General features: G+C 41.1%; 1 protein-coding gene across 1 annotated transcript in view; it reads left to right on the top strand.

Moving 5' to 3' along the window:
• Positions 1–8141: 8141 nt before the first annotated feature.
• The window catches only part of itpkc (inositol-trisphosphate 3-kinase C), a 34810-nt gene continuing 20303 nt past the window's right edge, over positions 8142–22648 (top strand). The window contains exon 1 of the mRNA XM_008113830.3: positions 8142–8309. Within this exon, the coding sequence (XP_008112037.1) occupies positions 8220–8309 (90 nt within the window). The 5' untranslated portion in view covers positions 8142–8219. The remainder of the gene's footprint in view (positions 8310–22648) is intronic.

The following is a 22648-nucleotide window of genomic DNA, read 5'->3' as shown; positions in this document are numbered from 1 at the left end:
TTCAACTTTGCCTCTAATATCCTTCCCTCCAGTGAGCAGCCAGACATTATTTCCTGGAGGATGGACTGGTTGGATCTTCTTGCGGTCCAAGGCACTCTCAGGATTTTTCTCCAGCACCAGAGTTCAAAAGCATCTATCTTCCTTCGTGTTCAGCCTTCCTTATGGTCCAGCTCTTGCATCCATAGGTTACTATGGGGAATACCATTGCTTTGACTATGCGGACCTTCGTGGCCAGTGTGATGTCTCTGCTCTTCACTATTTTGTCAAGGTTGGCCATTGCTCTCCTCCCAAGAAGTAAACGTCTTCTGATTTCCTGGTTGCAGTCTGCATCTGCAGTGATCTTTGCACCTAGAAATATAAAGTCTGTCACTGCCTCCACGTTTTCTCCCTCTATTTGCCAGTTGTCAATCGGTCTGGTTGCCATGATTTTGGTTTTCTTGATGTTTAACTGCAGCCCGACTTTTGCACTTTCTTCTTTCACTTTGGTGATAAGGCTCCTCAGCTCTTCCTCACTTTCAGCCATCAGAGTGGTATCATCTGCATACCTAAGGTTGTTAATGTTTCTTCCAGAAATTTTAACTCCAGCCTTGGATTTGTCAAGACCCGCACGTCGCATGATGTGTTCTGTGTACAAGTTGAATAGGGAGGGTGAGAGTATACAGCCCTGCCGCACTCCTTCCCCAATCTTGAACCAGTCTGTTGTTCCGTGGTCTGTTCTTATTGTGGCTACTTGGTCTTTATACAGATTTCTCAGGAGACAGACAAGGTGACTTGGTATTCCCATACCACCAAGAACATGCCACAGTTTGTTATGGTCCACACAGTTGAAGGCTTTAGAGTAGTCAATAAAGCAGAAGTAGATGTTTTTCTGAAACTCCCTTGCTTCCTCCACTATCCAGCGGATATTGGCAATTTGGTCTCTGGTTCCTCTGCCTTTTCTAAACCCAGCTTGGACATCTGGCAGCTCTCGCTCCATGTATTGCTGAAGTCTGCCTTGCAGGATCTTGAGCATTACCTTACTGCCGTGGGAAATAAGTGCCACTGTACAGAAGTTTGAACATTCTTTAGCATTTACCTTTTTTGGTGTGGGGATATAAATTGATTTTTTCCAATCTGATGGCCATTCTAGTGTTTTCCATATTTGCTGGCATATGGCATGCATCACCTTGACAGCATCATCTTTCAAGATTTTTAACAGTTCAGCTGGGATCCCATTGTCTCCTGCTGCCTTGTTGTTAGCAGTGCTTCTTAAGGCCCATTCAACCTCACTCCTCGGGATGTCTGGTTCTAATTCATTCACCACACCATCAAAGCTATCTTCTATATTTTTATCCCTCCTATACAGATCTTCTGTATATTCTCGCCACCTTTTCTTGATTTCTTCAGCTTCTGTTAGGTCTTTGCCATCTTTGTTTTTGATCATGCCCATTTTTGCCTGAAATTTGCCTCCGATGTTTCTGATTTTCTGGAAGAGGTATCTTGTCCTTCCTATTCTATTGTCTTCTTCCACTTCCACGCATTGCTTGTTTAAAAATAGTTCCTTGTCTCTCCTGGCTAACCTCTGGAATATAAGAGATATAATCCGGGTTAAACTTAAAGTTGTAGAACTTCACCCAAAAGTTCACAATGGGCTGAAAAACGGAGGCATGAACTAAAGCACGTAGTATTGAAGCCCACAAACCTTTCCCAAAACTCAAAAGTACAAAAAGGAGTTCAAAACAAACAAACGCCCAAACTGAGCTAGGGAACTCCCAGTTGAGAGCAGCAAAGCCAGTGAAACAGCGAGACACTGGCGAGCTCGCAGCAACCACTGCTGGAACATACACCAAACCAAGAGTTAAAGGAGCAAAGTGGGAAAGCGTCGTCAAGCCGGTCCGAAGTCGGGATAAACCAGCAGTGCCAAGCTGCTGCAGAAGCAAAAGCCAAGCCAGGAGTTTAAGGAGCAGAGCGGGAGAACATCGTCAAGCCGGTCCGAAGTCGGGATAAGCAGACAGCGTCGGTATCAAGAGTGAAGGTAGTAGTCAGCAACAGCAGACAGCCACGGAATAGAGAACGACGGCAAGCCACGGATTGAGAGCGAAGAGCAAAGCTGAGTCAAGTTCCAGTCCAAGGTCCAAGGTCTGAGAGGTTGAAGTCATCCAAGAAGGTCACAACACGAAATGGCACAGAGAGCCAAAGCAACGAGGGCGAACAGCAGCTAATACAAAATAGTATTAACAGTGCAGTCCAGGAAAACCCACACAATTCCAGCCCTCCATTGCAGAATAACCCAGATTAAACTTACATCCATTGCAAAGTCCCAGTCCAGTCTTCAGTAACACACACAGGAAACCCAATGGCACCCAGCAACACCTTGCCACACACAAGGTATAATGGCCAAACAACCCCAATATATCCAGGTCTCCCTGGGCTTCCAAACTATCCACACCCAAAGAGCAGGTGTCTCAACTTCTTAATCTGAATCAGAACTCCACACAGCCAATGCCCTTGGGTCAGGCGTTCCTAATTCCTCATCAGAGTCCCAATCATCCTGCCCATGCCCAACCCTATCCACACCTGTGGACCCCCTCTCACTCCTCCAAGCAGACCAAGTAGGATCTGCTTCTGAAGACACCCAAGCTTCCCCAGCATCAGCAGTATCCATGGGCCCCGATTCGTCCCCAAGCATCTCCGGTGCCCGTGCCCAGTCCGTGCCCAATTCCTCCGTTAACACCTGTTCCCCAGCATCCATTTCCACCTCAGGATCCCCACATGAATCCTCCTCAGAAGACTTCCCATCAGTCTCCCTGACCCTTTTCCTAAACAAATCCTCCAACGAGCTCTCCTCGCGAGGGTTTTTCCTTCCTCTCCTGATCCCACCACTATCATTCACAGTCTCCAAAGGCGCATTCACAACAGCATAATATTAGCATTATATATTATTGTATTGATATATTGACACAGGAGACATGGTTGAATGGTATCTATCTATATAATTGCATTTGTTTTCTGCCTTTCTCCCAGAGTGGGGGATAATGCTGCTTTCAAAAATAAGAAATTAAAACATTCCCAAATAAAATTGAAAACCTCTGATGCCTGCCATAGATACAGGCAAAATGTCAGGAAAAATGGTTCTGGAACATGGCCATACAGCCCGTAAAATGCACAACAACCCACTGGGAGATATAGTTTGGTGAGGTGCCAGCACTTTGGGCATTGAGCCATAGCAGTTAAGGTGGGTACAAAGTGCATTAATTCTACAGTGTGTAGATGCACCCGCTGACATTTTAAAACCGGACGGGAAAGTCAGAGGAGAAATTGCAAAATGACGCAGGAAGATATTGTTCTCGCTACCAATCTGTGCAATAACCTCTTGCACAAAAGGTGGGCGGGGAGGAAAAGAGAACTACGTTCCCTTCATCTCATTTGTTTAACCTTGTATTGGAAAGTGTGCATGCACATGTGTGTCTTTGCGTGCGCCTTCCTCGTGGCCAAGCTCCTCACAGTAGTTGGGCAAAGGTTTCCTTGATTTCACGGGCAGTCCTGATTTGAAACATTCATTGGACTTTTGATTTTCAATATGCTTCTTGGTAGGGTGCATCTACACTGTTGAATTAATGCAGTTTCATACCACTTGGACTGCCATGGCTCAATGTTCATTTTAGCGATGTAAACCCATTTTGAAGGAAGCTGAGGAAAATGCCAGGAGGAGAGGAGGTGCATCTACACTGCAGTATTAATGCAGTTTGATATAACTTTAACTGCAGCGGCTCAATGTTCATAGTTTGGCGAGGCATCAACACGTCTGACAGAGAATCCTAAAAAACCTGTGAAGCCGTAACTTCCAGCATCTCATAGCATTAAACCATAACTGTTAAAAGTGGTATCAAACCACATTAATTCTACAGTGTAGATGCAATCAATGTCTCATAGCCAATATGTTGTTCCCCATTAACAACATTTGCCTTTTATGCACACTCTGATCTTGTTTGGCTGCATTTGTCCTAGTTTGCATCCATCTAAATGTTGGAAGGTATAGTCAACAGTGAGGAATGATGGGAGCTGCAGTCCAGCCACATCTCTAGTGCTCTACTATCTGTTCTAGATATGCAATCCATTGCCACTGAAAACTGTGTGGCTTTAAAAAATAATATTGTCAGGAATCTGGCCAACACATTTGGCCGCTCTGTTTGAGTCTTATCTTGAAGCAAAGGCACCTCTCTCTCTCTCTTTAGAGGCAGTGTCATCCCTTGGGGGTGGGTGACGCGGGACAAAGTGACATATGACAAAGAGTGTGTGGCACAATCGCTGACGGCAGAACGAAAGGGTGAATATAGTCACGTTCTTGTTCTGAGGGTCTGTGAGTCACCAAAGCGCAACACGGGGGGAACAGAAGGAGGAAGCTCAGAAATTCTAGCATTTCGCCCATGAAAACTGGGACACAAGCACCATCAGAGTGTGCTCAAGACGATGACACAAGCCATGAATGAAGAACACCTAAAGTAGAGGCACTGCAGCTGTTTGCTTTTGCATGAGCCTACTGGGAAGGGCAAGGTTTTGCTGCCTCCTCTTTCTGGTTCCAGTTTTGTGCCCATCAGATATAAGAATTTATTTCCAGAAGCCTGTCAAAGGCTAATAGCAAAATCTATCTATCTATCTGTCTATACCAGTCAGTGACAAACGAAGGCCCTCCAGGTGTTTTGGACTTCAACTCCCACAATTCCTAACACCTGGAGGGCCAAAGTTTGCCCATGTGTGCTCTATACACAGATACACACATACATATATATCTATACTAGCTGTGCCCGGCCACGTGTTTGCTGTGGCAAAGTATGGTGGTATGGGAAATAAAGTATTGAGGAATTGGTGGTAGTTAAGGTCAAGGGTAAAGGTTTTCCCCTGACATTAAGTCCAGTCGTGTCTGACTCTGGGAGTTGGTGCTCATCTCCATTTCTAAGCCGAAGAGCTGGCGTTGTCCGCAGACTCCTCCAAGGTCATGTGGTCGGCATGACTGCATGGAGCGCCATTACCTTCCCACCGGAGCAGTACCTATTGATGCACTCACATTTGCATGTTTTCGAACTTCTGGGTTGGCAGAAGCTGGGGCTAACAGTGGGGGCTCTCTCCGCTCCCCCAATTCAAACCTGTGGCCTTTCAGTCCAGAAGTTCAGCAGCTCAGCGCTTTAACACCTCACAATCGGGATATTTCCTAAAGCTTGTGAATAAACAATATTTCTGATTGGGTTTTTTTTGTCTGTTGAAGGCAAGTATGAATGCTGCAATTAGGGAAAATGATTAGGATGTAATGGCCTTGCAGCTTTGAAGCCTGGCTGTTTCCTCCCTGAGTGAATTTTTTGTTGGGAGGTGTTAGCTGGCCCTGATTGTTTCCTGTCTGGAATTCCCTTGTTTTCAGAGTGGTGTTGTTTGCGATATTTTATGTGCTTCTACTGTTTGTGGCCCTGAGAAAACAGAGGATTTACCAGACTTTGGTGATGGGAATACTTTGTTGGGAGGTGTTAGCTGGTCCTGATTGTTTCCTGTGTGGAATTCCCGTTTTCAGAGTGTTGTTCTTTATTTAGTGTTCTGATTTTAGAGATTGTATTGTTCTGTTTTATTATACTACAGTTTTTTTATATCTTCAGATTGTAGTGTTTTTGAATACTTGGAGCCAGTTGGTATTCATTTTCACAGTTCACAGCAACATAATAATAATAATAATAATAATAATAATAATAATGATAGTAATAATAATGACTTTGGTAATACACAGTGCTTCACTCCCTTCTCAGCTTCCTTTCTGGAAGAATCCTTTCTTGGGAGGTGTTAGGTGGCCCTGATCGTTTCCTTTGTGGAATTTCCAATTTCCCTGCTTTCAGAGTGTTGTTCTTTATTTACTGTCCTGGTTTTAGATATTATATTGTTCTGTATTATTCTATCACAGTAATTATTTTATATTATAGTAGAATCTCACTTATCCAACATTTGCTTATCCAATGTTCTGGATTATCCAGCGAAGTCTGCCTTTTAGTAGTCAATGTTTTTGTAGTCAGTGTTTTAAATTCATTGTGATATTTTGGTGGTAAATTTGTATATACAGTAATTACTACATAGCATTACTGTTCATGGAACTACTTTTTCTGTCAAATTTGTTGTATAACATGATGTTTTGATGCTTAATATGTATAATGATTACCTAATTTGATGTTTAATCGGCTTTTCCCGAATCCCTTCTTATTATCCAACATATTCACTTATCCAACGTTCTGCTGGCCTGTTTATGTTGGGCCCGGGCTGTGGTGCAGGCTGGAGAGCAAGCCAGCTGCAACCACCTGCAATGAATCCCTCTGACCAGGAGGTCATGAGTTCAAGGCCCGCTCGGAGCCTATGTTTGTCTTGTCTTTGTTCTATGTTAAAAGGCATTGAATGTTTGCTTATATGTGTAATGTGATCCGCCCTGAGTCCCCTTCGGGGTGAGTTGGGCGGAATATAAATGCTGTAAATAAATAAATAAGTGAGACTCTACTGTATATTGATGATGTTATATTATCTGCTAAGAACTGGATTATATGAGGCCCCTTCTACACAGCTGGATAAAATTCACACTGAAGTGGATTATATGGCAGTGTGGGGTCAAGATAATCCAGTTCAAAGCAGATAATATAAGATTATAAATGGGTTATAGAGCTGTGTGGAAGGGCCTTGAGTCTACACTGCTATATAATCCAGTTAAAATCTGATAATCTGTGGAAGAGGCCTAAGTGAGGCCTAACTGTTCCTGTCCCCTGGGCTGAGTAGGTTGCTAGGAGATCAAGTGGGTAGAGCTTAGCCTTCTAACTGGCAGCAATTGGATAAAAACTATAATTCCTCTCCCTGTAATTAGGACTTTATTTTTCTTTTATTTTTGTTGTATCAACCTAGAGCCGTGGATGATGGGTTATGTTGTCAAATTTCGAGGTTGGGGGGCCTGTAGTTTTGTTGTTTTGTCTGCTGCCCTGATGCCATCACTCTTTTATATATATAGAATATTTATTTATTATTTATTTATTTACTACATTTATACTACTCATCTCACCCCGAAGGAGACTTAGAGAGGCTTACAAATCAAATGTACATACAATATATTATTAGCATAGCACAATATAAACATTAAATTACTATATTGTACTATATCATTATATGGTAATATTATTAGTAATGTTACATTTAATAAATAATATATAATTAATATTATTATGTTGTATTATTAGTCTAATATTGTATTACATAATATTATTATCAATATTATATGTACAGTAGAGTCTCACTTATCCAACATAAACGGGCCGGCAGAATATTGGATAAGTGAATATGTTGGATAATAAGGAGAGATTAAGAAAAAGGCTATTAAACATCAAAATAGGTTATGACTTTACAAATTAAGCACCAAAACATCATGTTATACAACAAATTTGACAGAAAAAGTAGTTCATTACACATTAATGCTATGTAGTAATTACTGTACTTACAAATTTAGCACCAAAATATCATGATATATTGAAAACATTGACTACAAAAATGCGTTGGATAATCCAGAACGTTGGATAAGTGAGACTCTACTGTATATACAATATATTATACACATGTATATATGTGTGTATATATTCACACATCTTGGCATACACACTATCCACGTATGTGTATGTATTCCTACATATGTGTATACATATATATACACAAAAATATATACAGACATACATGTATATATCCAAACCTATATATGTGTTTATATATATACACATACATATATACAAAGTACACAAACATATTCATACATATATGCATGGGTACAGATATACACAAGTAACACACACAAATATCTACAAATACACACATATATGCGTGTAAACAAATAGACACATATAGAAAAAAAGAGTTGGAAGAGAGAATATGGGCCATCTAGTCCAACCCTTTGGCCATAAATATCCATACATGCTTATATCATATACCTATTACATCCACACATACCTATATATCCAAACACATCTTCATGTCTGTCTCTGTGTATATGTATTCCTGCGTGCATACATATTTACATGCCTATATGCTATTACTAACCCTTCCCTCTCCTATGGGGCAAACTCCCATCCGGGGCGACTCCTCCCCTCTGGAGCCTCCCACCTTCCCGGGGCGGAGCGCTCTCTTTTCCCAGGAGACTGTCTTTAGCTCCGGCTTAGCCTTAGACGCAGGGCCGGAGAGTGACGATGCGCCTGGACAAGGGGTCGACCGTGGCTCCTGCAGCCGGACAGAGTTCCAGCTGCCCCGCCGCCGCCGGGGACGAGGCCCGGGAAAAGGTAAGGCGCGCAAGCGACGTTGTTTCGGGGGCGCCTTGATTAAACCGGGGCACCCAGATAAAGCCCTCCCCATCTACAATGCATTGTGGACTCACACAAAGCAGTTAAACTTTATTGTATGACTCTACACTTATCATATAATGCAGTTTCAAACTGCATGGGCCAAAATAGGATCCTAACAATCCCAATTCAGAGCTTAGGAAAGGAAAATATTGGAGGACTACAATTCCCAGAATCCTTCTCGACTCATAATTTGAGTTTTAAAGGAGCTTTTCTAGTTTTAGAAGCACTATATGTTCTTTGTGTTGTGGATTTATCTGTCTCCCTCCATGTGGTTGGTACTTGTTGGTACAGTCTAGAAAAGTTACTCCAAAAGAAGCAGAACATTTCCCTTGTCCATGAAATTAATCATGGCCTCATTCCTTCCTAGAGTCCATCTACACCAGGGGTCCCCAAACTTTTTATGCAGAGGGCCAGTCCACAATCCTTCAAACTGTTGAGGGGCCAAATTATCATTTGAAAAAAAATACAAACAAATTCCGATGTACACTACACATGTCTTATTTGTAGTGCAAAAACAACAACAACAACAACAACAACAAAATAACAATGAAAGAGCAATACAATATTTAAAAATAAAAACAATTTTAACCAACATACATTTATCAGGATTTCAATGGGAAGTGTGGGCCTGCTTATGGCCAATGAGATAGTCAAGTTAATTAGGGTTGTTGTTGTTGTTGTTGTTGTTGTTGTTGTTGTGTGCTTTCAAATCATTTCAGACTTTGGGTGAGCCTAAGTCTAAAATTTATTTATTTCTTTACTATATTTATTTACTACATTTGTATCACACCCTTCTCACCCCAAAGGGGACTCAGAGTGGCTTACAAATTATATGTACATACAATATGTTATATTATTAGCATAGCACACTATTAGCATTATATATTACTATATTGAACTATACCACTATACTGTAATATTATTAGTAATATTATTAGTAATATATAATTAATAATATTGTATGGTATTATTATTATTAGTGTTATATTGTATTACATTATAATATTATCAATATTATATGTATATACAATATATTATATTATAAAACTGAGGGCGGGGGCCAGGTAAATGACCTTGGAGGGCCGCATCTGGCCCCCGGGCCTTAGTTTGGGGACCCCTGATCTACACTGTAGGTTTAATGCAGTTTGACACCACTTCAACTGTCATAGCTCAAGGCTTTGGTATCCTGGGAGTTGTAGTTTCCCAATGTTTTGTTGAGCCTTCCCTGCCAAAGAGTGCCGAGGTCTCATCAGACTACAAACTCCTAGGATTCCATAGCACATTGCCTCCAAAGTGGGACCAAACTGAGTTAACTCCATAGTGTGGACCCAGTCCTATTTGCCCCATGGAATTTCCTTTTGAGTAATAAACAGCTTGGCGCAGAAGACATTCAAATGTGATTCAGTGGAAACAGGATCATGGTTCATCTTATTAAAATATAATTCACTGGAATGTTTGTGCCAGGGCCAGTCTTGTTTTTGTATTAGCTGCAGTCTTAGCAAAATGTATTTTATTTATTTACTACATTTATATCCCGCCCTTCTCACCCCGAAGGGGACTCAGAGCAGCTTACAAATAATATATACATACAATATATTATATTACTAGCTGTGCCCAGCCACGCGTTGCTGTGGCGAAGTATGGTGGTATGGGAAATAAAGTATTGAGGAATTGCTGGTAGTTAAGGTAAAGGGTAAACGTTTTCCCCTGACATTAAGTCCAGTCATGTCTGACTCTGGGGGTTGGTGCTCTAAGCCAAAGAGCCGGCGTTGTCCGTAGACTCCTCCAAGGTCATGTGGGATGACTGCACGGAGCGGCGTTACCTTCCTGCCGGAGCAGTACCTATTGATGCACTCATATTTGCATGTTTTTGAACTTCTGGGTTGGCAGAAGCTGAGGCTAACAGTGGGGGCTCACTCTGGTCCCCCAATTCAAACCTGCGGCCTTTCAGTCCAGAAGTTCAGTAGCTCAGCGCTTTAACACGCTGCGCCATCAGGGGATATTATTTCCTAAATGTTGTGAATGTATTATTTATTTATTTATTTCCAATATTTCTACCCCGCCCTTCTCCCCAAGGGGACTCAGGGCGGCTTACACAACTGGTAGGATCACTACCTGTCAAGAGTCAGACGCCAATTAGCGAACAAAAATAGAGTTTATTCAGCAGATAAGCCAAAAAGTAATGTTAACACAGAAAAAACCTTGAAACACTTCACTATCAGTGCTTCAAGAGCAGTTCAAACAAAAATATAATTCAGCAACACAAGCAGGTAAAAACAAAGCTAAACAAACTTAGTGCAAACTGCACTTTCTGAGTCCAAGCCCTGCCAGCCGGCGCTGTAGTTTTCAAAGGAACAGTTCCCAAAAGAAAACACCAAATTGGTCAGGAAACAAACAAACAAACTAAGAATGCAGAAGACTGCTTCCACAATGTGGATAAAGCCGAAGGCTCCAAAAGGATGGTGAAAAGACGTCGTCCGGGATTCCAAGGTCAGGTCAGGAGATAACAGCGGTGTCCAAAGAGCAAGCCAGGAGTCAAAAGCCGATAGTAGTCATCAATCACAGGGCGAAGGCAGTAGCAAGGTCAAATTCCGATCCAAGGTCTGAAGAGGGTGCAGTCATCCAAAACAGGTCCACGATAAGACACAGCGAGAGCCAAGCTAGGTGATAACAGCAGATTCAAATCATAGTCCAAGTCCAGTCTTCATGGAAACACAGAGATCCCAATGGCGCCTCAGCAACACCTTGCCACACGCAAAGTGCAGTGGCCAAACATTCCCATTTTATTCCCCTTCCTCCTGGGTGACCAAACACTCACACCCAAACACCAGGTGTCCCAAATCTACTCAGAGTCTGAGCTCCACACAGCTAGAGCTCGTGGATCTGGAGTACCTAGCAATTCGTCGGAGTCCCAATCATCCTGCCCACACTTAGCCCCATGAACACTTAAAGAACCATCCTCCCTTCTCCAAGCATCCCAATTGGGATCAGCTCCTGCAGAAACCCCAGGTTCAGAAGTATCCATAGACCCCAAATCCCCAGACATCTCCGGTGGCTGTGCCCATTCAGTGCCCGCTTCCCCAGCCACCACCTGTTCCTCAGCATCCATCTCCCCATCTGAATCTTCCTCAGAAGATCCCCCATATAGCTCTCTAAGTCGCTTCCTGCACAACTCCTCCAGTGAACCCTCATCACAAGGGTTTTTTCTTCCTCTTCGAATTCCATCCCCATCAACCATAATCCCCGAAGGCGCAGTCACAACACTACCAGTACATCATAATACAATAAAATAAGAATAAAACAGTTAAAATAATTAAATAACATAGTAAAATACAATATATAAAAATTTAAGACAATGCAACACCAAATATATATACCAATCATCCATCAGACCTTGTGCAAAAGCCTAAATCCAATCCATGTCAATGCTGAGTTCATTCATTAAACGCTTGCGAGCATAGCCAGGTCTTCAGCTTCTTCCTGAACCCTAGAAGGGATGGAGCCTGCTGGATGTCACTGGGGAGGGAGTTCCACAGCCGAGGAGCCACCACCGAGAAGGCCCTGTCTCTCGTCCCCACCAGCCGTGCTTGTGAGGCCGGTGGGATCGAGAGCAGGGCCTCCCCGGATGATCTTAAGGTGAATATACAATATTCTTGATTGTTTTTTTTTTGTCTGTTGGAGGCAAGTATGAATGCTGCAATTAGGGGAAACGATTAGGATGTAATGGCCTTGCAGCTTTAAAGCCTGGCTGTTTCCTCCCTGAGTGAATTTTTTGTTGGGAGGTGTTAGCTGGCCCTGATTGTTTCCTGTCTGGAATTCCCTTATTTTCAGAGTGGTGTTCTTTGCAATATTTTATGTGCTTCTACTATCTGTGGCCCTGAGAAAACAGGATTTGCCAGACTTTGATGATGGGAATACTTTGTTGGGAGGTGTTAGCTGGCCCTGATTGTTTCCTGTGTGGAATTCCCATTTTCAGAATGTTGTTCTTTATTTAGTGTTCTGATTTTAGAGATTGTATTGTTCTGTTTCTTTATTTACTGTCCTGGTTTTAGAGATTATATTGTTCTGCATGATTCTATCCCAGTAATTATTTCATATTAAAGTAGAATCTCACTTATCCAACATTCGCTTATACAATGTTCTGGATTATCCAACGCAGTCTGTCTTTTCATAATCAATGTTTTTGTAGTGTTTTAAATTCATTGTGATATTTTAGTGGTAAATTTGTGGGTTGTCAAATTTCGAGGTTGGGGGGCCTGTAGTTTTGTTGTTTTGTTGGTTGCCGTGATGCCATCACTCATTTATATATATATAGATATTATCTGCTTTGAACTGGATTATCTTGAGTCCACACTGCTAGATAATTCACTTCAGTGTGCATTTTATACAGCTGTGTAGACGGGGCCTCATATAATCCAGTTCTAAGCAGATAATATAAGATTATAAATATACACTAGAGTCTCGCTTATCCAACATAAACAGGCCATTAGAACGTTGGATAAGTGAATATGTTGGATAATAAGAAGGGATTCAGGAAAAGCCGATTAAACATCAAATTAGGTAATGATTATACAAAATAAGCACCAAACATCATGTTATACAACAAATTTGACAGAAAAAGTAGTTCAATGCTCAATAATGCTATATTGTAATTACTGTATTTACAAATTTAGCACCAAAATATCACAATGAATTTAAAACATTGACTACAAAAACATTGACTACTAAAAGGCAGACTGCATTGAATAATCCAAAACACTGGATACGCAAATGTTGGATAAGTGAGATTCTACTGTAATATGAAATAATTACTGTGGTAATCCAGTCCAACCCAATTCTGCCATGGAGGACACAATCCAAGCACACCCAACAGATGGCCACCCAGCCTCTCAATAATAATAAGAAGAAGAAGAAGAAGAAGAAGAAGAGGAAGAAGGATATCATACAATCATAAGGTTAGGAGACACCCCTAAGGATCATCCAGTTCAACTTCCTTCTACCATGCAGGATGACACAAACCAAGCACTCCTGACAGATGGCCATCCAAGATCTGCACAGTAATAATACAAATTGAATCATACAATCAGACAGTTAGGAGAGACCCCTAAAGGCCATCCAGTCCAACCCAACTCTGCCATTGGACGATACAATCCAAGCATTCCCAACAGATGGCTAGCCAGCCTCTCAATAAGAATAGGAATATCATACAATCCTAAGGTTAGCAGATACCACTAAGGATCACCCAGTTCAACTTCCTTATATCATGCAGGAGGACACAATCCAACCATTCCTGACAGATGGCCATCCAATATCTGCACAATAATAATACACATCGAATCATAGCATCAGACAGTTAGGAGACACCCCTAAAGGCCATCCAATCCAACCCAATTCTGCCATGCAGGACACAATCCAAGCACTCCCAACAGATGGCCACCCAGCCTCTCAATACTAATACTACTAATAATAATAATAATAACAACATCATCATACAATCCTAAGGTTTGGAGTGATCCCTAAGGATCATCCAGATCAACTTCCTTCTACCATGCAGGAGGACACAAGCCAAGCACTCCTGACAGATGGCCATCCAGCCTCTACATAATAATGATGATGATGAAGATAATAATAATAATAATAATAATAATAATAATAATAATAATAATAATAGAAGCATAGAATCCAAGAGTTTGGAGAGACCCCTAAGGGCCATCCAGCCCAACCCTTTCTACTATGCAGCAGGACACAATCCAAGCATTCACAACACATGGACAACGTATAAATACTATACAATACTACACATGGACATAGACCCCCCTCTACCCTCACCACTTTCACAGTACACAAACAACCAAATGCATACTAAACATAAAGACAACCATACAACAGACATTCAATACCACCACTACCTCAACAAGTTCTCACCAACACCACCAGACAACGCCACAGCAACGCGTGGCTGGGCACAGCTAGTATTATATAGTATTATTATTAGTATTATATTGTACTAGCTGTGCCCGGCCACGCGTTGCTGTGGCGAAGTCTGGTGGTATGGGAAATAAAGTATTGAGGAATTGGTGGTAGTTAAGGTCAAGGGTAAAGGTTTTCCCCAGACATTAAGTCCAGTCGTGTCTGACTCTGGGGGTTGGTGCTCATCTCCATTTGTAAGCCGAAGAGTCGGCGTTGTCCGTAGACTCCTCCAAGGTCATGTGGGATGACTACATGGAGCGGCGTTACCTTCCCGCCGGAGCAGTACCTATTGATGCAGTCACATTTGCATGTTTTCGAACTTCTGGGTTGGCAGAAGCTGGGGCTAACAGTGGGGGCTCTCTCCGCTCCCCCAATTCAAACCTGTGGCCTTTCGGTCCAGAAGTTCAGCAGCTCAGCGCTTTAACACGCTGCGCCATCAGGGGATATTATTTCCTAAAGGTTGTGAATATACAATATTTCTGATTGGTTTTTTTTGTTTGTTGGAGGCAAGTATGAATGCTGCAATTAGGAAAAATGATTAGGATGTAATGGCCTTGCAGCTTTAAAGCCTGGCTGTTTCCTCCCTGAGTGAATTTTTTGTTGGGAGGTGTTAGCTGGCCCTGATTGTTTCCTGTCTGGAATTCCCTTGTTTTCAGAGTGGTGTTGTTTGCGATATTTTATGTGCTTCTACTGTCTGTGGCCCTGAGAAAACAGGATTTGCCAGACTTTGATGATGGGAATACTTTGTTGGGAGGTGTTAGCTGGCCCTAATTGTTTCCTGTGTGGAATTCCCCTGTTTATTTACTGTCCTGGTTTTAGAGATTATATTGTTCTGCATTATTCTATCCCAGTAATTATTTCATATTAAAGAAGAATCTCACTTATCCAACATTCGCTTATACAATGTTCTGGATTATCCAACGCAGTCTGCCTTTTCATAATCAATGTTTTTGTAGTCAGTGTTTTAAATTCATTGTGATATTTTAGTGGTAAATTTGTAAATACAATACAGTACAGTAGAGTCTCACTTATCCAACATAAACGGGCCAGCAGAACGTTGGATAAGCGAATATGTTGGATAATGAGGAATTAAGGATAACCCTATTAAACATCAAATTAAGTTATGATTTTACAAATTAAGCACCAAAACATCATGTTAGACAACAAATTTGTCAGAAAAAGTAGTTCAGTACACAGTAATGCTATATAGTAATTACTGTATTTATGAATTTAGCACCAAAATATCACGATATATTGAAAGCATTGACTACAAAAATGCGTTGGATAATCCAGAACGTTGGATAAGCGAGTGTTGGATAAGTGAGACTCTACTGTAAATACTACATAGCATTACTGCGCATGGAACTACTTTTTCTGTCAAATTTGTTGTATAATATGATGTTTTGGTGCTTAATTTGTATAACGATTACCTAATTTGATGTTTAATTGGCTTTTCCTGAATCCCTTCTTATTATCCAACATATTCACTTATCCTGCCGGCCTGTTTACATTGGATAAGTGAGACTCTACTGTATATTGATAATCTTAAATTATCTGCTTAGAACTGGATTATCTGAGGCCCCTTCTTCACAGCTGTATAAAATGCACACTGAAGTGGATTATATGGCAGTGTGGAGTCAAGATAATCCAGTGCAAAGCAGATAATATAAGATTATAAATGGGTTATATAGCTGTGTGGAAGGGCCTTGAGTCTACACTGCCATATAATCCAGTGCAAATTAGATAATCTGTGGAAGAAGCCTAAGTGAGGCCTAAATCTGCCTGTCCCCTAACTGAAACCTGGCTGTCCCTTGGTTGCTAGGCAACCAAGTGGGCAGAGATTAGCCCTCTAAACTGGCAGCAATTGGATAAAAAAAATGATTGCTCTCCCTCTAATTAGGACTTTATTTTTCTTTTCTTTTTGTTGTATCAACCTTGAGGCGTGGATGATGGGTTGTGTTGTCAAATTTTGAGGTTGGGGGGCCTGTACTTTTGTTGTTTTGTGACTTGCCGTGATGCCATCACTCTTTTATATATATAGATTACATTATAATATTATCAATATTAAATGTATATACAATATATTATATATTATACTAGCTGTGCCCGGCTACGCGTTGCTGTGGCGTTGTCTGGTGTTGTTGGTGAGAAATTGTTGAGGTAGTGGAGGTATTGAATGTCTGTTGTATGGTTGTCTTTATGTTTAGTATGCATTTGGTTGTTTGTGTACTGTGAAAGTGGTGAGGATAGAGGACACTGTATATGTTGGATTAGTGAGACTCTACTGTATATTTGTAATCTTATATTATCTGCCTAGAACTGCCCCTTCTACACAGCTGTATAAAATGCACACTGAAGTGAATTATCTGGCAGTGTGGACTCAAGATAATCCAGTTCAAAGCAGATAATATAATTTATTTATTTATTTATTTACAGCATTTATATTCCGCCCTTCTCACCCCAAAGGGGACTCAGGGCGGAGCACACTACACATATAGGCAAACATTCAATGCCTTTTAACATAGAACAAAGACAAGACAAGCATAGGCTCCAAGCGGGCCTCGAACTCATGACCTCCTGGTCATTCATTGCAGCTGGTTGCAGCTGGCTTGCTCTCCCGCCTGCGCCACAGCCCGGATTCTAAATGGGTAATATAGCTGTGTGGAAGGGCCTTGAGTCTACACTGCCATATAATCCAGTTAAAATCAGATAATCTGTATTTTATAGGCAGTGTGGAAGAGGCCTGAGGCCTAACTATGCCTATCCCCTGGACTGAGTAGGTTGCTAGGAGACCAAGTGGGTGGAGCTTAGCCCTCTAACTGGCAGCAATTGGATAAAAACAATTATTCCTCTCCCTCTTATTAGGACTTTATTTTTATTTTCTTTTTGTTGTATCAACCTAGAGCCGTGGATGATGGGTTGTGTTGTCAAATTTCGAGGTTGGGGGGCCTGTAGTTTTGTTGTTTTGTCCACTGCCCTGATGCCATCACTCTTTTATATATATAGATTATTATTTATTGTATATTATATTGTATATTATATATATATACACACACAGTGTATGTTTGTGTGTGTGTGTGTGTGTGTGTGTATATATATATATATATATTGTATATAATATTTTATTAGCATAGCATGTTACTGGGTGGAGTGGAAGTGGTTTCTAAGTAATATATTAACATTAGCGAATGAAGCATTATGCTACTATTATATGCCATGATGATGGTGATGAAGCACATTTAATTTTATGCTGGAATAGTATGTTCTGGGATGGACAATGGTTGCTTCTCTAAAGAGCAACAACAATTTGTGGATTTGTAGGGTAGTTATGGGTTATCAGAGTGCTTTGAAATGTAACCACACATGAGCATATGTAAGTACATATAGTTGTTATGTTTATCCTTATTGCAATTTACTTACACCTTTCTGTAAACAAAAAGTGAGTCAGTGAATAGGGAATTAATACAGATTGAATATCCCTTACCTGAAACGCTTGGGACTAGAAGTGTTTGGGATTTACTAATAATAATTCTATTTTTTACCTGCCTCTCCTCACTGCTCGAGGAAGGTGACAACATTGCTAAACACATAATCAAAACACATTATCATTTGAAAACATTCCGTAGAATAAAAGGTAAAGTTTTCCCCAACATTAAGTCTAGTCGAGTCCAACTCTGGGGCTTGGGGCTCATCTCCATTTCTCAGCCGTAGAGCCGGCGTTGTCCATAGACACCTCCTAGGTCATGTGACCGACATGACTGCATGGAGAGCTGTTACCTTCCCGCAGAAGTGGTACCTATTGATCTACTCGCATTTACATGTTTTCGAACTGCTAGGTTGGCAGATGCTGGGGCTAATAGTGGGAGCACACTCTGTTCCCCCGATTCGAACTGCCAACCTTTCAATCAGCAAGCTCAGCAGATCAGTGATTTAATCCGCTGCACCACCGGGGGCTCCAAATACACATATTAAAACTTATTTTTATAAAATACATATGAAAATACATTTATTTATTTATTTATTTATAGTATTTATATTCTGCCCTTCTCACCATGAAGGGGACACAGAACATACATATGCGGCAAATATTCAATGCTGTTTTATACACAGACAAGACAGACATTGCACATAGACAGAGGAATATATAAGCTTTTTCCGAACTTTGGCATCTTGGAGGCTTATGCTCGGCTCCGGCCACAGGGGCGATGCTGTCGCTCCATCTCCCTGCCAAAGAACTTTCTTTGTAAACTTCCTCCATGATCAAATCGCCGGCATTTTTCTGGCATTTCCTTAATGGGTGCCTTAAAATACCTCCCCGCTTTTAAGCGTGCTACCTATTAATCTACTCACATTTTGCTTTCGAACCGCTAGGTAGACAGAAGCTGGGCTAAAGGCCAGGAGCTCAGTCTGGCCCGGGCTTTGAACTGCGAACCTTTTGATTGGCAAGTTTTACTTCAGCTGGTGATTTAACCTGTTGTGCTAAAGCCCAGCTAAAACAAATGTTAGATATAGAATGAAAGTTTAAAATTTAAGATTTTTATTTATTTATTTTGGTATTTTTACATTTCCATATAGGGATATGATGCTATATCTTGGAAATGGTACCCAGGTTTACAACAACAACAACAACAACAACAACAACAACAACAACAATAGCATTTCTTACCTGCCTCTCTTTGTGACTTAAGGCGGGTTACAATCTAGCTAAAAACATACAATAATCATAAACATTATATAAAATACATAATTAAAAGGTGTTTCTACAAAATAAATATCTTAAAATACTCAGAACAAATATCAAAAGATAGTGAATATAAGACACAAGTAATGTTATATAATAGTTTACGTCAGTCTGTGTACATTGGATTCTCGGAAAGCAAAGGTGTCATCGTCTCATCTGCACATTTGGTTAATTTTAGCTTTTGGAGTCTTGGAATTCCCGATAATTCAAATATTACCAAAGACCATGGAATGTGAATTCCTGGCTGGGTTTTAAACATGAGATTTCCAAACAGAGACAACTTGCTCAATCTCTTTTACTGATGCCAAAGTAAGTGGGCAACCAACTTTTCCCAAGGCAAGGTTGAAACCTAAACGCTGATGCAAACATCCAATTTGATCAAGGAAAGTATAATTAGCTGAATTTAATTATAACCCAGGAGCTTTAGATGGTCTTACTGCCTATTACAGGGAAAACTAGGTGATTCCTAATCCATTGTAAACGCAGACGTGTGTGCTTTTCATCTTAAGAACAGACCAGCATCTCGAGCCCTGAGGATTACCTGGAAAGGAATCCCACTGCATTGCAGCACCCCAAAATACATTGCAGCACCCCAAAAATTTTGGGAGTCACTCTGGACCATGCTCTAACTTACATGAAGCACTGCTTGCCTACCAAGCAAAAAAGTGGGTGCTAGAAATAATATTATATGAATGCTGACTGGCACAACCTAGGGATCACAACCAGATACAGTGAAGACATCTGCCCTTGTGCTTTGCTACTCTGCTGCTGAATACACATGTCCAATGTGATATCGGTGATTGCAGACTAAAGTACTATTAGTACTATCAGTGATTGTAGGCTAAGGACCTTACAAAACTAAAACTCGCAGGATTCCATAGCATTGAGCCATTACAGTTAAAGTGGTGTCAAACTGCATTAACTCTACAGTGTAGATGCATCTTTAGTCAATCTATTCCCCTCGAATAGATTGAGTAATAATTCGGTTGAAAACTCATTTCCGTTTTCTGCTAAATAATTTGTTTTTTGACTCAGTTAAGTAATGGATGTGTGACACATTTCCATCTACTGTGCTTGAAGAACTGAATGCCACTGTAAAAATAGTCTGGCTATTCTGAATCTTGGACCTTTTGCCTGTTCTTGTCAACACACAGTCACACTTTCCTGTTTTTAAGAGATGTTGTTCTTTGCAAAGGTCGGGGCTTGAGCAAGATCGTGAAGACAAAGAGGGAAATCTGAGTCCCTGAAATTCCATTCTAAAAACGAAAGCACTTTGGGAGTAAGCAAAATCAGCAGGGTTTCCCCTCATTTGCCCCTCTGTAGTTTCAGGAAAATATTAATTGTAAATTTATTAAAATTCTACAATGTGTCTTTGAAGAGAGCTCCATCAAAATAATATTTGATTTTGTCTGCCCTCAAATTGAAGTTTGGTGAAGCCGCAGTACCCTTTGGCAGAGAAGGCTAAAGACCTTGTAAAACTAGAACTCCTAGGATTCCATAGCATTGAGCCATGGCAGTTAAAGTGGAGTCAGACTGCATTAATTCTCCAGTGTAGATACATCCTGTGTCTAATGAAATCCTGGCATTTGTAGTTTTGCAGTGTATTTAAAATTCTACTGCTCTGCTGCCTCCCCACACTACAAATCCCAAGGTGCTGTAGGATGGAGGCATAGCAATTAAAATCATACCAAAGTGTAATAATCTTGCCATACGAAAGGGACCTAATAAAAGGTCCTTAACTGCCATAGACAGAAAAGAGCCAGCCTAGCCTTTCACAATTCAGGATACATCTACACTGGAGAATTAATGGAGTTTGACCCCACTTGAATGGCTATGGCTCAATAATAATAAGAATAATAATCATCATCATCATCGTCATCATCTTTATTTATATTCCACTCTATCTTTCTGAAGGGACTCAGAGCTGATTACAGAATATATACAAGGCAAACATTCAATGCCATCACAATTTACTCAATGCTATGAAAACATGGAAATTGTAGTTCGGTGAGATATTTACCCTTCATTGGGTGCATCTACACTGTAGAATTAATGCAGTTGTACCTTACTTGAACTGTCCTGGCTCAATGCTGTGGATGCCTGGGAGTTGTAGTTTGTTGAGATATTTATCTCTCCTTGGGTGCATCTACACTGTAGAATTAATGCAGTTTGACCCCACTTGAAAATCCATGGCTCAGTGCTATTGAATCCTATAGTTTGGTGAGGCACCAATAATCTTTGGCAGACAAGGCAAAAGACCTCTTCAAACTACAACTCCCATAGCATCAAAGTGGAGACAAACTGCGTTAATACAACAGTGAAGATGTAGTCATGATTTCATCCTATAAAATCCAGAGACCTGCAAGTCAAGGAAAAGAAAATGTTTAGCCAGAGATCTCAAGCATCTCTTCAAAATGCAAGCCCTTTATCGGGTTGATGACGTTCCCTTGTGGATGTGCAGAGTGTATTTTGTTGCCCCTTGGAGGATGCGTAGATTGCAACGCAACTTCCAGATAAGGCTTGGCTCTCTGTGTGTAACTTCCGGGATGCTTCATCTGCTCCAGGTGGAATTGTTCACTTGGCCGAAGAGGTGTTTCATTTCCTGCCTTTCCAAGGGCAAGCTGAGCGAGTGCCTGGGTGAGTAACCTTATTATGGGTTGCTCATCCTCACTGGGATTGTGATTTGTTTCGACAAGGCACCGAAACCAACGGAGCTGAACGCAGCTGCTCTGCTGGAATGACACACCTCTGCGATACTTGTTCTCTCTCTCGAAAGATCTTGCCCCGCTTTGTGCTGTCCCGTGTTTGCAAACTTTCCGGTAAATGCCCAAGTGGCATTGGCGGGATTTTGGATCATTGGGAGATCCAACACGAAAGGGAAAGTCTTCTTTTGCCTCCTCCTTCTCCAACAGTTCTCTGGCTCCGATTTCTTTGTTTGTTATGGACACACCACATTTGTGGGATTGACCTTTGCTAAAAACCAGTCTAGTGACATAAAAGCCGACTTATAATTCCAGACATGGAGTGCCAATTTTGAAAGTGCCCTGCTGTTTGTAAACATTGTCTTTCTTTGATTCTAAAACACACTTTCTCCCCATATAAACATCTCTGTAAAGGGGTGCATCTTAGGCCCCATCTACACTGTCAATGTAGACCAGGCATGTTTTGGACTTCAACTCCCACAATTCCCAACAGCCGATAGGCTGTTGGGAATTGTGGGAGTTGAAGTCCAAAACACCTGGAGGGCCAAAGTTTGCCCATGCCTGATGTAGACTCATATCATGCAGCTTAATGCATTCCAGGCAGTTATCGAGTTTACAAGCACCCAACTTACCCAACTTAGGGAAGCGAGACAACAGGAAGTGAGAGAAATAACAACAACAACAACAACAACAACAACAATTTTATTTTTGTACCCTGCCTCCACCTCCCCGAAGGGACTCAGGGTGTCTTACATAGGGCCAAGCCTGAACAACATAGTTAAAATGTAATTACATAAAAATGCAATTCAACAATGTAGCCAGAATAAAACAACACTATAGCTATATATAAAAGCATCAACCAG

Source organism: Anolis carolinensis, unplaced genomic scaffold (genome assembly GCF_035594765.1).
Source record: "Anolis carolinensis isolate JA03-04 unplaced genomic scaffold, rAnoCar3.1.pri scaffold_10, whole genome shotgun sequence".
NCBI lineage: Eukaryota > Metazoa > Chordata > Lepidosauria > Squamata > Dactyloidae > Anolis > Anolis carolinensis.
This window is presented reverse-complemented; position numbering and strand designations above follow the sequence as displayed.